The 17,237-nt window shown below is 49.9% G+C and overlaps 1 protein-coding gene across 1 annotated transcript in view; it reads right to left on the bottom strand.

The window, feature by feature from the left end:
• Nucleotides 1-1,046: 1,046 nt before the first annotated feature.
• The window catches only part of dag1 (dystroglycan 1), a 33,920-nt gene continuing 17,729 nt past the window's right edge, over nucleotides 1,047-17,237 (bottom strand). Inside the window, exons 2-4 of the mRNA XM_015017988.1 lie at nucleotides 14,995-15,614; nucleotides 4,839-5,294; nucleotides 1,047-3,963 (exon numbers count right to left, since the gene is read on the bottom strand). Of these exons, the coding sequence (XP_014873474.1) occupies nucleotides 2,158-3,963; nucleotides 4,839-5,294; nucleotides 14,995-15,411 (2,679 nt within the window). The 5' untranslated portion in view covers nucleotides 15,412-15,614 and the 3' untranslated portion in view covers nucleotides 1,047-2,157. The remainder of the gene's footprint in view (nucleotides 3,964-4,838; nucleotides 5,295-14,994; nucleotides 15,615-17,237) is intronic.

Genomic DNA, 17,237 nt, shown 5'->3' with positions numbered 1-17,237 from the left:
GGAGAGTGTGATTTGACTGGACCGAGTCTTCAAAGCAAAACCTTTAACCAGGAAGAGAAGTTTGGACAAGTTGGACAGCAGCTTGTCCGTCCCAGACGGCTTCAGACGGGGAGGGAGAACCAGAACCAGGCTTCAGGTCTGGTGGAGCAGACAGCTCCCAACAGATCCAGCAGGGATGAGGCGAGACGCAAGAAAGACGAGCCAGGCGTTGGTTTGATTAAGGTACCAGTTGGTTTTATTATTACAATGCACACTGGATAAGCAAAAAAAGCCTTGGCATCCTGCGAAAACCAACATCATGACAGTATGAGTCACACGCGTGAGGCTGCATGGAGCGGCCGCGCCGCACGCCGTTATTGCAAAGGGTCACTTCCTGCTCCAACTCAGGCGAAGGATGGAAACAAAACGACTTCCGGGTCTCTGCGCCGCATCGGAGACGCCAACACCAAAATAATCCAAATGTGACCCATGAGTGAACTAAGCTAAAACTTTAACAAATCACAGAAGACTAATCATCAATTCAGATCATTTTAATAAACAATTTGAGGCTGTATCAAAAAGTAAAAAAAAAAAAAGGTTTTCTGGGAGAAACTGGTTGGAAATTCAATGTTTTTGCTTTCCTGAATCTCAGACACAATCCGGAAAAATCAGGAAAACAAAACTTCACTTCTGGGAGAGTCCCAGCGTCACGTAGAAAAAAGTAAAATCAAATAAAACGATCCCTGGTTTAAAGTTTCCGGGTTTCTTGACCAGTTTTACCGGACAGAAAAGAGGCGGAGCTGGAATCCTGTGGAAAACCAGTACAGGTGATACACCTGCTCTACATGCAGCCTGAACACCAGGGGGCGCCACCAGGGTCATCAGGCAGCTACCAGAGCTTCTGACAGTGGGTCAGCAGACACAGAACATGCCCAGTGGATGACCGGGGCCTGATGGAGCCGTCAGGGACACACCGGAGTCAGGGTGAAGCTGACTGGCTGCAGGATGTGACATCAGAGCAGGTAAACCCGACCTCCTCACCATGAGGTCGGTTCTGTTTCTGAGTCACTGTCGGTTGCTCTGGTTACCGCCTGTAACCCATCGGGCGGGATGTGGACGGCCTTCTGTCCAAACTGGATTATTTAAATACCGACCATGGAGCGTCTGACCGGGACCGGAGAAATAAAACATTTAAATCCGTTCTCTGTCACACGTCTGGGTTTTTTGATATCCAAATTGTTTGGATGGTCGATTATTGGAACCGATTTCCACTGGAAATTGCTTTCCATTGGAAACCGGTTCAAACCGCTTCCCATCGGTTCAAACCGCTTCCCATCGGTTCAAACTGGCTCAAACCGGTTCCCACAGGATTCCCGTCGTTGATCTTACTGCCTGGTTTCTCTCGTCTCAGAGGACCGGACTGAAAGTTGTGTCTGATTTGTCTTGTAGAAAAACAGGAATAAAAAAAATCACCTGTTAATATTTTGGAAGATAATTCTTTCTCTCCCACTTCGCTCCACCAAATAAAAAGTCTTCCAGACGAACAGTGAACTTAAAACCAACAAAACAAACGATTATTCATCTCTACCTTGTTATTCTCAGCTAGACTTTGTGAATAAGAATAAAAACAGACAAACCGAGTTAAAAGGCAAACCGTTATGAATCCCAATAAACACACACACACTCATTCTCACACACACACACACGCACGCACACACACACACACACACCTGGGCTTCCCTTCGATCGGAGAGCTTGGGGTTGGGACGAGGATCCGATGTTTCAGAAGACGTGTGTGTGTCTGGTGACGCTAGCAGGACACAACGGCTGTTAGGCAACGCTTCAGTCCAGTGAAAAATAAAAGTTATCGGGGAAAAAGAAGAAAAGTCAAATCCAGTTCTCAAATGTAGAAAAAGCTGAAATGCTGAGAGGGAGAGCAGGTCTCCCGGTGGTCTCCTCTGGGTCGGGTCAGCGGCCCGCTGGGATCAGAGCGCGGCGGCTACCACAGAACCAGTAGTACCTCAAAGCCGTTCCAGACCCCACCCAGACCGTCGCCTCCGTTGTTTTGGAACTTTAGCACCTCTTGACATCACTTCCTGTAAAAGTCCAGACAGAAACAGCAGAAACCAGCGCAGTTCCTGGAGCCTCCCTCCGCCGTGAGGGGAGGGCAGCCGGGCCTTATGGCGGCACGTAGGGGGGCGGCGACCTGTACGGGGTCATGTTCTTTGGACGGGAGCCCTTCCCCTCCTGGGGAGCCGTGAAGGGAGGAGGCGGCTGGTAGGGGGGTGCGTTGGGGTCTTCATCCCGCAGGGCGGTGTACTCCCCCAGCATCTCCTGGTTGAGGGGCGTGGTCTCTGGGCTGGCCATGTTGGGGTACTCGGGGGGCGGCAGCGGCGGCTTCTCTTCCTGGAGAATCAGCGGCATGCTGGAGGAGGGGGGCGGCTTGGAGTCGTCCAGCTCATCGGCGAAGATGATAGGCACGCCCTTTTTGATGAAGGTGGCTTGATCCTCGATGGTCAGCTTGCCCCGCCGCTTCTTCCTGTAGCAGATCATGGCGATGATCCCTGCGATGAGCAGAATGGCCGCCACCACCACAGCAGGGATCACTGTGTGAAGGTAGACGTCATCAGTGCTGTGGCGGCTCGACCCCAGGCCTGGAGTGACCGTGGAAGGTTCTGGGATGTCGACCTCTGCTGGCGGGATGAAGGAGTACATCCGGCAGCTGGCTCTGCCTCGCACCTTCACCTCCAGCGGACTGAAGTCCGGCCCCATGTAGTTCCTGAACTTCTGTGTGGGTCTCCCGTCGGCGTCTCCGAGCGTCCGGCTCATGTTCCTGAGCTGCTCCTTGGGACACAGATGCTGCGGCAAGCTGGTGTTCGTCCATTCCACCACGATGGAGCCTTTGCTGATGTTCCTTAGGCTCACTGTGCTGCTGTTGCGGTCGCCCAGAACGTACGCCAGCTTCTTGACCAGCAGGATCTTCTTGTGGATGTTGTTGGTGATTAACCGTGGCTCTCCTTCAAAGCGGGCCGTGAAAATGACCGGCGTTTTGTCATTGGCAGGCCAGCGGTTTACTTTGACTTCAAACGCGTCGATGGCGTTGCGGCCTCCTTTGTCGGTTGCCTGCATAAAGTACTCGTGCTTCCCGAGGTGCTGAACATCCGGCAGGCCGTACAGCAGCTGGCTGGTGGTGTTGAACTGGATCCAGGACTCCTCTCCAACCACATCCTTGTGGTTCTGTTTCAGAGACAGGCGGAGCTTGTCTGTGGTTCCGTCCTCTTTGTCGAAGAAGGTATCAGAAGGGATTTTAACCTCGAAATACGTTCCCACCAGTGCAACAACCTGGTCAATGGGGTTCCTCAGCACCGGCTTCTTGTTGTTTGGGTCGTCGATGACGCCAGGTGACGGTGTGCTGGCTGTGGGGGCCTTGGGTGAGGGGGTCTTTGGGGTGGTGCTGGGTGGTTTCCTGGGTGGTTTTTTGGGTGGGATGGTGGGCGTGGCGGTGGGCTCTACAGGGATCTTCCTGGACATGGATGGCTGAATGGAAACGGTGCTGGTGGTCACAACGACCTTGGTTGGCTGAGGTGGGCCCAGGGTCGGGGTATGGGCGATGGGGTCACGGATTCTGATTGTAGGCTTCCCTGGCAGAGGCACAGGACCCCGAACTGGAGGGGCAGAACTTTCTGTGGATGCAGCGATGGAGGGAGAGGAGAGGGTTGGGACGATCCTGACCGGAGGTTCAGCCGCCGTGGTTGGAGGAAGAACAGCCAATACGGGCGTCGGAGTGTTGTTCAGCTGCCGTCTCACTCGCTTTGGGATTTGTGGCTTCTTGTTGGCGATGTGCCATCCCACCACGGGGTAACCTAGCCTGGCAGACATGGATCCATCTTTAGCTGGACCCTGGACACTGTTGATATCTGGAACGGTGGTCCGGTCCAGGAAGCAGCCCAGCTTCCATGACAGAAGAGCTCCATTCTCCACCACCTGAGAAACAAACACACCGATGAAGCCACTGGGTTTCTGTACGATTCAGCGAATGATTCGATTGTTAAAGAGGAGAAAAACAGCAGCTGGCCATTCTGTAACATTATATGCAGCTCTGATGGCTGATGTGAGGACTCTGTTTATTTTTGCAGTTTGATTTCTGCAGCAGCTCCTGAACCCGGGAGAAGCTCTGTGTAAAATATTAGGCTGAGTTTAAGGCCTGCTGAGGAACTCAAGTCTTTTATGACCTGAAAGATAAATCCTGTGGAGTTTCACTCACTTACACTCGGGAAAAATGGCGTTTTGCAGATATGGCAGCTTGAGTTGTTGTGGTGACAAATCACATTTTTTATGTTTGTGTGGGGAGAACAGATGCATGTGAATTATTTACTAAGATGTTTCAGAAAGTAAAGGAGCTGTTTTGTTCTGGCTTGTTGTCAGACGATGATCTGACCAGCTGAAGATGTGAAAATATCCAGACGAAAACTGTCTGAGATGGAAGCAGCAAACTGAAGGCTGGGAGGAGAAGATTGTTCTCCTGTTAGCGTCGTTAGCTAACAGGAGAAGCTGCCATTCTGTTAGCTAACGACGCTAACAGGATGTCCTCCTGTTAGCATCGTTAGCTAACAGGAGAAGCTGCCATCCTGTTAGCTAACGACGCTAACAGGATGTCCTCCTGTTAGCGTCGTTAGCTAACAGGAGAACATCAACAGCCTGAAGCTCAGAGGTTGATGTGACTGAACCTCTGAATGTCAAGAGAAGAAGAATAAACGCTAAACATATTAATTATGCACAGAAACCAGGAGAAATTATTAATAGAAGTTTAACTTTACGTCTCTTTGTTAGCTTACAGCCAACCATGTTTATCTGCTGACCTTCTTGGCGTTTCCTGGCCCGGCCATGAAGGCCGACATGTCGAACAGCCGGTTGTTGACCACTGGCAGCATCTTCATGCCCTGCAGCTCCACGCCTGAGAAGCTCCTCATCCTGTCCAGCAGCTCCACCCGCTGCGCCGAGCTCATCTTTGTCAGATCGGCGTCCAGAATCACCGTCAGCACCGTGACCGGCTCCTCGTTGCTACACACAAAGGGCTGGACGGGATCCTCAGCTGCCGCCGGGCCGGACAGCGGCACCGACGGGTCGCTGTCAAAGTGGTCGTCCGGGTGAACTTCGATGGAAAACTCCTCTGAGGAAGAGGAAGTGTGGTTGGAGATGGTCACAGAGATGTAGTGGACTCCTTTGTCCTCCTCCAGAGGGAGCCCCCGCAGGACGCTGCTGCCACCATCCCAGTGCAACCAGGCGGGCAGCGAGTCCTTCCCCACCTCCGTCACCTGGAGACAAACCAGAGAGCAGGAATGAGCCGCCGATCCAGGATTTTAAACATTTGGGAATCACTGGTGGGAAACAGTTATAAAGGCGGGAGATTTACAATTTGGTTACCATGGCAACTTGGATTAGGAACACAAGTTATCAATGAGTTAATGTAAAGTCGACTAATAATTAACTGATAAACAGCCCTTTTTTGGGCCTCTGTCTCTTTAAGAAGCTCCTGCTCTTCCTGAAGCTCCACCTCCAGGAAGTCGTCCCAACATGGCTCCTCTATTAACCCTTTAACGTTTTTACCATCACTGCTCTGAGCAGCAGCTCCTATAACGAGCTCAACAGTTCCACCAGCTGTTTGCTAATTGCTGCTGGCTAGTCTGAAGGAGCTGAGTGGGTTAGAAGCTGCGCCTCGAGGGCAGGGCTAGGTCCACCCAGGGGATTTGCACAGCTGAACGGTTGCCATGGAGATTACAGGATTTCTCAAACATGCATGAAAGAATCAAAGCAACACTCCATGTTTGTTTGACAGAATGACACGATGGAAAGTTCAAAGAAGATGATTTTACATCATGTTGCCTTTGAAATCCTGGGTTTTCTTTTATCAAGAGGGTTGGCCATCTTTCCATATCATACCAATCAAAATTAGTCAGAATGTGGTGAATTAAAAAAAAACAAAGAAACAGATCTGAACAATTTCTTCAGTCAGCTGAATTACATCCACTGTTTATATTTCGAATAGAACCACATAAATGCATCTTGCATCCCACACTGGACTTTGTTTGGACCGTTTCTCCTTCACATTCTGGTGTAGTGCTGCCATCTTTGTTTCTATATCAACTGGCTGAGCTTGAGGACCCAGAGGCGCCCTCTTCTGGACGGTGGCCAAATTACAACACTAAACTAATAAACCATTAACAGTTTGCTTCCATGCCTGATTCTATCTGCTGTATTTCTACCAGTCAGCTGCTGCAGAGGCTGAATAAGGCAGCGTTTGGATTCAGGTTCCTGCTGGAGCTGAACAATAAATCCTGCTCACCCTCCTCTTCTTCCTCTTCCTCACATGCAAACACAAACGCAGAGCTGAATCGTTATTTAAACGCGGCTAAAATTAAAATAAGTCGGTCAATTATGAGGCTGGTGGGGGGCTGATGAAGAGAAATGGATCACCGGGGAGGGACAATGCCAGCGCAAAGATAAACTCAGAAACAAGAGTGAGTCTCTCCCTCCCCCCAGCCACAAATTAATTCTGCGGCTAATAAATCCCAGTTAATAAATTATGCAGCGAGCTGCTCCCAGGATGCATCATTACGGCTGCACCAAGCTCACGAGAAGCAAACAGAGAGACGGAGCTCCAGGTTCTCATGTCCTCGTCTCTGTGTCCAGGAGACAGCAGGTCCTCTGACACGAGACAGGCGTCCATGTCTTCTGATCAGGACGCTGCCCCGACTTCTGCCTTCTGTTGCCCCGCCCTCTGCCTTCTGTTGCCCCGCCCTTTGCTGCCCCGCCCTCTGCCTTATGTTGCCCCGCCCTCTGCCTTCTGTTGCCCCGCCCTTTGCTGCCCCGCCCTCTGCCTTCTGTTGCCCCGCCCTCTGCCCCGCCTGCTGGTTTTAAACCACAGAGACGCGAAACCAGAGCAACACAGATTTCATCACCACCACAGAAACGGGACACAAACAGTTTCAACAAGCTGAATTTAGAACTAAATTACCAAGGAATGATAAAATGTTTATTTTCTTATTTTAGAAAAGAACTGAATCATTAAAAAGGAACTGAATGATTTGCTCGTCTCCATTTTCTCATGTATTTCAAATATTGTCTAAAATAATCTTACATAGTTAAATTAAAAATCTGCATAATGTCACTAACGGGTCAGTGGATGAGCCGATGAACCAAGAACCATTCTTACAGAGTCAAAGGTCAAAGGTCAACATTTTGTGTCAGCCAGAATTTTTCTTAGAAAATATTTCTCATTCGACTCGGACCTGAAGGAGGGACGTTTTCACTCTGACTAATAAAACGACGTCGAGCTCAGAGCCAATCAAATGAGAGAAGGAGCAGACCCTCTCCTCTGATTGGCTCCAGTTCAACAAGAAAAATGCATCACTGCCAGTGGACAGAAATGTGCAAGAACCTCTGACTGTGGGAAACGGACCAAACCCACCTGTGGCTCAGGTACGTCTGCAGGCTGCTGAAACAGGAAATCCACTAAACTTTTCCTGTTGGAATCAAAATAAAACAAATATTGTGCAACTCAACTTTACGCTTTCCACTTCCTCTGCAGTTTTGTTTCTGTTGCAACATGTGAAATAGTTGTGGAAATGACCCAGTAAAACCAGTGAAACCAGTGATAAATGCTCGTCTGGAGTCGTGCATGAACCCTTTCAACTCCCAGCAGAAACCTTCATCTTTCCTCCTCCTCTCTCAGAAGGCGTTTAGAAAAAGTTTCCAGTCGTTTCCAGTGTAAAGCTTCAGAGGAGTCTGATGTTCGGCCCCCCAGGCTGTCAGCCGAGACAAACCAGCTTCCTGCAGGACGGACCAGGAAGAAACGGATCAGAACCAGTGTCTGGAAAGCTGCTACGGTGGCGGCAAGCGGAGTGAATTTATTCAGATGCAGCTAAACGCCTCGTTCAGGAGCGATACTGCCGAGGAACTCGCTCTCCATGATGGATGCTAATGTTGGGTTTGAAGAATGAACGGCAGGCGGAGCAGCCACATCTGTTTGGCCCCAACTTAAAAGGCTTCATTAAAAGGAAACGAGTGATAATCTCATCAGAGCTGCAGCTCCTTTCATCATCTGCTGCTGTGAGCCGCCGTGACTATCAGCAGTCAGGAAGCCGCCGGCAGCCGCCGCCGTGCAGCAGGCTGGCCAAAAAACCAACCGGCTCCAGGAGCAACAGGCGTGAAACGCAGAGAGACGTTATCGCATCAGGCGGATTCCTCTCTGCACGGCCGCCTCCTGATGGGCGGGGTCAGGGGTCGCACGGTGAGCTCATCATCGTAAAGTTTAACCTGACAGCTTTATATGAGGGTAAAAACATTAAAGTCAGACTGGATGCTGCATTAAAACGGCTACATACCTCACTGTTTCAGAGGATTTCACTGCAGAATCCCTTTAACCAATCAGTGAGCTGGAGGCCAGAGGCGGCCTCTGATTGGCTCTGACCGCTCAGCAGATGTTTAATAAGTCAATCTAAACTGAAAACTCATCAATGTGGAAGTGAATCAACCAATAATTAGTTTTCAGTTTGGTCCATTTAGAAAAATGTAGACAGATGAATAAATGCTGTTCACACGGAGTTACAGACCTCCGCCACCAGGGGGCGGGTGTCCTGAGGGCGTTTAATGATGAGGGCGCAGGTCACGTGACCTGGTTTCGGAAACCAGCCAGGTGGGCGGAGCCAAAGTGGCTAACATAAAATTAATAGTAATTAAAATACAAAATGTTATTACAATCTAATGATTTGATTCATTTTATGATGCAGAAAGTTCAAGTTAAATTTTAATACATTTATTTAGTTTAATATTTGTTTTTATAATCTGAATCATAAAAGCAGCTTCAGTATTTAGAAAAGCCTGAATATTATTGGCTGCCTCTGTTGCCTAGCAGCAGGCGGGTCGTGGGTTCGAGTCCCACCCTGGGCTCTGCATGTCCGGTCCGTGTTGGGTTTTGTCCGGGTCCTCCAGCCGAACCCCCTGACCTGCTCCGTGTTATTTTAGCCTCCGTGTCCTCTCCTGTTTGGGTCTCAGCTGGAACCAGAACCACCCGGCTGGCTGCGGGCCGAGCCCGTTAAGCGGGGAGTTCTGCTCGGATTTACAGCCTCTCCGTCTCCATCATCATATTTTAATGGCCGCTGCTTCCGCGTGTCTGTGGACGGCTGAAGTGCGGCGCATGCGCAGCTGCCTGTCTGAAGACATGAAAGTTGCGATCCGTAATGTCTTCCTCATGTACCGCCGCTCCCAGAATAGATCCATTAATAGTAACAGCCCGTTTTCCTGGAACCGGCTGCGGCTCGGAGAATTTTCCGTCCGGCTCCAGAACAGCTCAGTCGGCACCGCTGTCCTCTGTTTGGACCCGACCCGGAGGAGTTCTGGTTCTGCCCGTTTATTCCTTCAGTGTAAACAAAACGGAAATCATGAAGGAACAGCAGAAGGTGGTGGTGGTGAGCTGAGCCCTGATTGGCCAGTTCGGTCCGTGTTCTGATCCGGCTGCAGGTTCTGCTCCCACAGTGGGAAAGTTCCTGCTGTGGATTTCAGCCACAAATTAATTTTTAAGGGCAGAAAATGAGCCCAGAGATGGAAACGCTCCTGTAAACATCCACCTGGCTGCGGGCCACTCTGGCCTGCAGCTCTTCACCTCCTCCATCCCTCCATCCATCACATTTTCCACTGGACGTCCCTCTGCCTCCCGCCTGCCAGCTCCCTCCCTGTTGGCTGCTGCAGCTCCTCTTCATCCTCCTCGTCCTCCCTCCTAAATATGAGGCTTATCTGCCGAGCCGGGCCCAACAATGGCCTCCTTTCTTCGCGCCCTGCTCCGCTCCTGCGACAGCGAGCCGCTTTCTTCCGCCGCCGGCCTCCTCCTCATATCTCTCCTAGAGATATCGTTCTCGTTTCCCTCCTCATTCTTCCCGCTTCGCTTCCCTCTCTCCTCTGGCTGATTAAACGTTGCTTTTCCCGGGATCATCCAGCGGTGGATCTGTGGAGAGCTGCTGGTTCTGACTCACTGGGAAACAAACCAGGAGAACCCGGACAGAAACCCTCCATGATGACAGAAACATCCCAAACTGGGAGTCGATCCAGATCCCAACCGAACCACCAGTAAATACAAAAATCACGTTTCAATGATGTTATTCTGGTTAATAAATCCAAATGCAGCAGGTAGCAGGTGAGTCAGTGATCCGGCGGCACATCGTGTTTTTCAGCTTTAAAAAATTTAATTTACAGAAAATCTGGCACTATTAGCAATAAACAGCAAATATAAAGTCATCAAAAAGGCAAACATAAAAATTAAATATTAATTCTGCACTCAGTTGTTTCATCCTAATTAAAATATCCAAAATTTGATCGGTGACGTTGTTGGCGTGTGGCCTGCTCAAAATGCTCGTTAAACTGGGATTGGGGAAAAAATGGGAGTGGAATCATAACTGGGTCGGTGAAAGTCCAGGTTTAAGTTCTGAATGATGGTTCTGATGGACAGGATGAGTAATGGAGGTCCAAACGGGACCGGCGGTTCTGTCTGGAGAAATGAATGGAGGATCAAGTAAAAACTATTTTCTTCACCAGGAGAAATTTTACTTTTCTATCCGCATGTTTTGATTTATGACTGTGAATGTTTAGCGTTAGTCATAAACCATAAACAGAACAATAAGCTACGGTGGCCGACAGCAAATCTGGGAGCAAGAACCCCAAATAATAACAATGATAATAATATTAACAACAATAATGATCATGATTCGGGATTAAAGACGCAGCTTTGGGTCAGATCCCGGTCAGATCCCGGTCAGATCCAAACTGATCCGATGTCGTGATTTCTGCTGGGAAGCGGAGAGATGGCAGACTTTTCCCTGAGCGCTGCCTCGCAGGCTCGCTGCGTTTGCAGCGGAATAAAACAGATGCTATCTTTATCCAGCTAACGAGCTGCAGCTCCAACACCAACCATTAAATCTTAAACACAGTGATGGGGATAATGAGAGACGAGAAGCTGAAGTGGTGAAGATGTGAGGGCGAAGGCAGCCTGAGGAAGAGGAAGAAGGGTCAGACTCCAACGGTCCAATCAGAGCGCGGCTGGGACAGTTCACACCCAAAAAGCCTCAGAGTTTACAGACCGGTTCGCATGACGACCCGAACCGGGTCAGAACAGGAACATTTACATTAGGGGTGAGACACAAAAATTATCCCCAATTCTCATTTTCTGCGATTCAGAATCAACATAAAAAGTCCCAAAATCAATTTTCAAATATAAAATGATAAAACAAATCCACCGTTTGTCGGTCTCCATTTTGGAATGACGGGACGTTGTGACGTCATCAAGCAGCCGGTTCTGGAAGGTTCTCATGAAGCACCAAAACAAAGAGGAAGCTCCAAAAATGAAGAGGATTAATTCAGCAAATGTTGAAGGAAAACATTTGGACTCATTTTGGTTCTGAATTCCCGGGAAGACCGAGCCGGACGCGATCTTCACCGAGTTCAAAGTTCCAGTTTGGAACTGTTTGATCCAGTTTCACCAACAGAACCATGATCCTAAACGCAGCAGCAGATCGAAAAACTCCAGGTACTGCTGTGGCCTAGTCAAAGTCCAGACCTCACACTGACTGAAGGGCTCTGGTGGGACCTTCTGAGAGCTGAGCAAAACCGATAGTGGACCACCTAGTTGGACTCACCTCATCGTCATGGCAACACTTCCTCCTGCTCTGATGGGAGGAATTATTATCCCTGAACGATTTCTACAATCAGTCCAGATTCTATAACCACCAAACGTGGTTCTGTAGAACCTCCTCCTTTGGATCAGAACCAAATGTGGTTCTGTAGAACCTCCTCCCATTGGATCAGAACCAAACGTGGTTCTGTAGAACCTCCTCCAGTTGGATCAGAACCAAACGTGGTTCTGTAGAACCTCCTCCCATTGGATCAGAACCAAACGTGCATCTCTGTGGTTCCAGAGGGAAACACCAGCAGGATAAACCTGCAGCCCTGATCAGGACCGTATGATGCACATCAGAGACCAGAACCAGAACCAGTAATGGTTTCCAGAACCAGCACATCCAGCTGAATCATGAATGACTGTGGAAGAAAATAATCAGGAACATGTGAGTCCATCTGCTGCTGTATGTTTAATTATATAGCAACATGGCCGCCAGCGCTGCGGCGGCAGTAACCTCATGGCAGCGTGCTGCAATGCCCGGCCCGGCCCGGCCCGGCCCGGCCCGGCTGACTCATATGTTCTGCTGGGTTTTATCTCCTCCCAGTTCTCCAGTTTTCCGCTCCCGTCCTGCCAGTCAGGCTGCGGAGCTTCGCTGGAAAAACACGACGGCTTGAGATGCAGAGCAGCAGAGAGACGACAATTAAAGACCCGGAGAACCGAGCGACGGGTTCTGGAGGAACCGCAGTGAGATCCCAGCAGGGGGGAAAATGTTCACAGAAACAAGAAAAACAAAACAGAAAATTGGAGATGGAAAAACACTGATGAACTGAGCAGGTTTTAGTGGCTTCTGAGGGTCCTAGTTAAATCCTGGTGAACGTTTTTAGGTCCAGGTGTGAAATGTAAAATAAAATGCAAAATATAAAAACACTGACTGTTTCAGAACCGGTTCCCTGGAACTCAACTGGACCGCCGGGATGAGGAGGACCAGCTTCCTCTGCAGCGTTTAAAGGTTCAACAGAACATCTCAGACCAGATCGTGGTTCTGTTTCTCAGGAAATCTGAACTTAATGAGAGGAAAAGGTTTGAAGTTTGGATCAGAACCAAACCCATCCCGACCATGAAATGTTTCTCCTGACCACCTGATAAAAAGAGTTGCAGTCTGCTAAGCTAACAGCAGGGCTGCTAAGCTAACAACAGGGTTGCTAAGCTAACAACAGGGTTGCTAAGCTAACAGCAGGGCTATAGGCTTCCAAGTTTAATCCCACTGAAACCACAGACTGTCGGATTCCCTTTACTCTGACACCACCAAATACACTCCAGCTGAATTACTGTCGCAAACAGAGCGCTGCAGCGGCCATCTTTACTGCCGTAAACAGAGCAGAAGTCTGACTGCGGTCACATTAAACTAGTAGCAGGAACGATCGTACAAAAGCAGTTTGATGTTTTGTATCTGAAACCTGATGGAAGCTGTAGGTGATGAACAGGAAAGCTCCGGATGAACGGCGATGCATTCACTGTCAGCGGAGGGTGAGGATGCAGGCGGGACGGGCGTCCTGCAGGCGGACCCCGCCCCCCAGGTTGGTCTGAGAGCAACACTTAGCTGAGAAATTGATTTGGCCTTTTCCTCTGAAACCCTCGGCACCGCCGACCTTCCAGAACAACTGGGGGGGAAGGAAGAGGTTCAGAGGGAGGGTGCAGGACGAGCAATAAAAGCTGAGGAAGAGGAGGGGGGGGAAGAGGGTGTGGAAGGAAAAATAAAAAGGAGAACAAACTCCCAGCTCTCCTCATCAGGACGGGGAATCTAACCTGTAACCTTCCATTAGAGGACAAACAGGATGTTTTCCCCAAACACACAGAGACCTTCCTGAAGGGCCTCCAGCCTCTCCTCCTCCTCTTCTCCAAACCCCCTCACACCGCCTGCCCCCCCCAGCAGAGGGTTAGCTTAGCGACCCCCCGCCCCCCGGAATGAAGGATGAGTGGCAGGACAACAAAACCAAGCAGAAACTTTCAGAGCCGCCTGCTGCTGATGGGACGTTTTCTGAGACAAACAGCGTTCCCCACAGAGAGAGAGAGAGAGTGTGTGTGTGTGTGTGTGTGTGTGTGTGTGTGTGTGTGGTGAGCTTCATTAAAGCAGCTAAAAGTGCAAGCTACTGTTCAATAACACTGATGTGATCTGATGTGACAGAGTGAGAGAGGGATGGGACTGGAGAGATAAAAGCAGCGATGGAGGGAAGATGGTTGGTGTGTGTGTGTGTGTGTGTGTGTGTGTGTGTGTGGGGTGATGAAAAGGGAACAGCAGGACAGACGAGGTAACCGAGGAAACCAACGGTAGGAGTTAGGACAATTAGAGCTGGGGGGTTGTGCTGCAGCTGCAGGTGACGGAGGACAGGAAGGAGACGGGACCTTAATGTCTCCTCTGAGATTTCATTAGAGAAAATCGGCTATTTTGGAAAATGAGCTGCGATTACAGATGAAATATTCCTGTGAAGGACCACAGAGCGCCGATTCCTGCGGCAGGTTTTCAGACGGATGATTCTCCAAGTTCATGAGTGGAGAAGTTTCATCCACCGGTTCCAGGGACCGGCCCGGTTCTGCCTCAGAGGAACGGAGATCAGCACAGCTCTGAATGGACTGATCACTGAAGGAGAACTAAGGCTAAGAACCTCTTCAAGTCCGGGAACTTCATGGTTCCCCCACAGGAAGATGGAGAGGGTCAGCAGCCTCTCCCTCCAGGACCTGCTGATGGACGACAGGAACCCACCCAGCGTTGGGTCCATCAGGTCCATCAGGTCCACCAGCCAAGACAAAGAGTCTCCTCTTGGACTCTGATTGATCTGCCTTCCTCTCCTGAGAGGTTCTTCTATGAGCAGCTCCCCCAGCAGCCCTGAACTCATCGTTATGGGTCATCGTACCATCAGTGGTCTGTCGCTGTGCAGCGTTTATCAAGTCCAGAGGATCCAAAGCTTCATTCACAGCCTGATGGTGACAAGCTGCTGATCAGGCACTGCAAAAACACAAAACCTTACCAAGTCATTCTGGTCTACTCTCTGGTGCAAATATCTCAGTTCACTTGAAATAAGATGAAACTCAAGTATTTCAGCAACATGTAGAGTTTTGTTCTAAATGATAAATTCCTTAATATTAATGAAAAAGTTCTAATTCCACTGGCAGATTATTTCACTCATGGAAAACTGTCGAGTCTGTGCAGAACCAAAATGACTTGGTGAGATTTTTAGAGTGTTGCCTCTCCGGGCCGTCTGACTGGGAATCGACCCGACAACCCACCGACCACAGAGTCCAGGATCAGCAGCTTAACCTCCTGCTCTGTAAGCTGCTTTGAGCCGACTCACCTTGACGATGTCTCCCAGGTGAACATCCTCCATCTTGTTTGGCACCTTGATCTGGAAAACGCGGCCCACCGCCGCCGAGGAGTCTGGGAAAGCTGAGGACGCGGCAGCTTCCTGCCGGCTCGCCGCCACGCTGCCAGGCTCCGCGGCCCGCCGGCTGTCCATCGCTTCCTGGAAGTCCTGCAGCAGCGAGGAGTGCATGGAGGCCTCCAGGTCGCCGCCCAGCTCCTCGCCGTCGCCGCCCGCCTCCAGCAGCACCAGTCCTCCCAGCATGTCCAGCTCCAGCTCGGCGCGGGCCGCAGGCGGCGTCCAGCCCGCGGCGGCGAGCAGCAGCACCAGCAGCCAGACTCTAGTCCTGGGCAGAGTCCCGCCGTGACCTCTGACCCCCCTCAGCCAGCCCACACTGCCCTCACTGCACATTCTGGGCCTTTTGTCTGCCTGACGGTGAAGCAGAGAGCAGCGGGAAGGAGGATGATGATGAAGGAGGGGCGGGCCGCAGGGGGAGCATGCACCCCCAACCAATCCACCAAATCCGTCCTTCCAAACCCCCCGCCTCCTTTTGTCCTCCGCTCTCCTCTTCCTCAGAGCGCCGGCGGTCCCATCGGGCCGAGTGGGTCGGAGATCTGGAAGGAGAGAAAGACGAGCGGTGAGCGGACGATGAAGAACCTCACACCCATTCAAACCTCAAATCTGGCTGGTAGAAACCCATCCTGCACCGGAGCGCAGGGAGTAACCTGATTAGTTCAGCTCCGGTTTGGGAATAAAGGATGAAAGATGGAGAGATGAAGGAGGGGGAGGTGAAGGTGACTTAACCAACAATAACCGACCAGCCGGGTTTCTGGGGGAGTCCTAATGAATGCATGCCTTCTCCATTGTGAGAGGTCAAACCGAGTGTGTGGAGGTGTGTGCTGCAGGCCTGAACTCAGACCCCTCCTGACTGAGTGTGTGTTGGAACAAAAGGCCTCAGAAAGAGTGAAAGAAAGCAGAGAAAACGGATGGGAAAGAGGGAGCGTCCCGCTGTGATTCCACTTTGTCCCGTCAGAGAAAGTGGATTCTCTGCAGGAGTTTCCTGGCAACAACACGCCGCCTCCCAGGTGGAGCAGGAGCCCACCGCCCACCTCCGGACCAAACTTTGCTTTTAATGCTTTAAAGCTGCTAAAAACACTTTTCCATCATCTAGAAGTCCAGGTGTAGCCTCACTCTGGTGGGTTTCTCTGAGAAAACTTTATATCCACGCCGTTCTCCAGCCGGCCTTTCATCCTGCTGCTCTGCTCGTTCGCTCACTTCTTCCTGATCCAGTTTTACTCATCAGACACAAACCAGCGGCCATTAGGCGACGAAAGGCTTGGAGATGAGGGAGTGTGTGTGTGTGTGTGACGGATCAGACAGACGGAGGTAAACAGTCGGTTGTTTTTATGCATCAACACGCTGCATGTTGTGAACATTTTCCTAAATGATTCTAATCAGCTGCACAAATTTCTCTTGTTCTGAATATGCAATTTTTAATAACTACAATATTAATATTTTACAGTTTTACACTAATTGTAAATTAGTGCCACCTTATTAAAACCGTAGTGTGAATACAGACGCTTCCATTTATCTTTAATGTCTCCACTCTGGGACAATAAACTTAATTATTAATCTATTCTGTTATTTCCTGTTGCCATAAAAATAATGCAGGTCAGATTTATGATTTCTAGTCACCATAAACTCTGATGTGACAAAACCTGAGCTGTGCTTTTCCAGGACCATCAACCTTTAACACATCCCAGAAAATCATTCAGCCTTTTTGTTTGGGGTATATAATCCGTGTGATTATGAGGCTCTGATAAAGTTTTGTCACTGTCAGAATAAATACCACAAAATACTGAAAATGTTTAGCAAATATAAAATAAAATAAGTAGCAACAGAACACATTGAGCCTCACTGACATCTGATAAAACTTTAACCTCTAACAGATGCTAACAGGAATCATGGGTTCAGCTTTGTGCTGCCAGGTGATAAAAGCTAATATGTAGCAACAGGTGCTGCTGCTGCTGTAGCAAGAGTTTGATTACAGCCAGATTCTGAATCGGTTCTGAGGTATGGATGCAGGTTTGGACCAGGCCTGAGCAGAAACCCTGCTGAGTGGCTCCATACCCGCAGCAGGAGGACGGCAGGTCCCAACAGAGTATCAAGAGAGCCTGTAAAAAAGCTCAACTCTTCAGTCCAGGAGGCGTTCTGCCAGCAGAACCAGAACCAACACT

This window comes from Poecilia latipinna, unplaced genomic scaffold (assembly GCF_001443285.1).
Source record: "Poecilia latipinna isolate Pla-1442-1.1 unplaced genomic scaffold, P_latipinna-1.0 Scaffold2215, whole genome shotgun sequence".
Lineage (NCBI taxonomy): Eukaryota > Metazoa > Chordata > Actinopteri > Cyprinodontiformes > Poeciliidae > Poecilia > Poecilia latipinna.
This window is presented reverse-complemented; position numbering and strand designations above follow the sequence as displayed.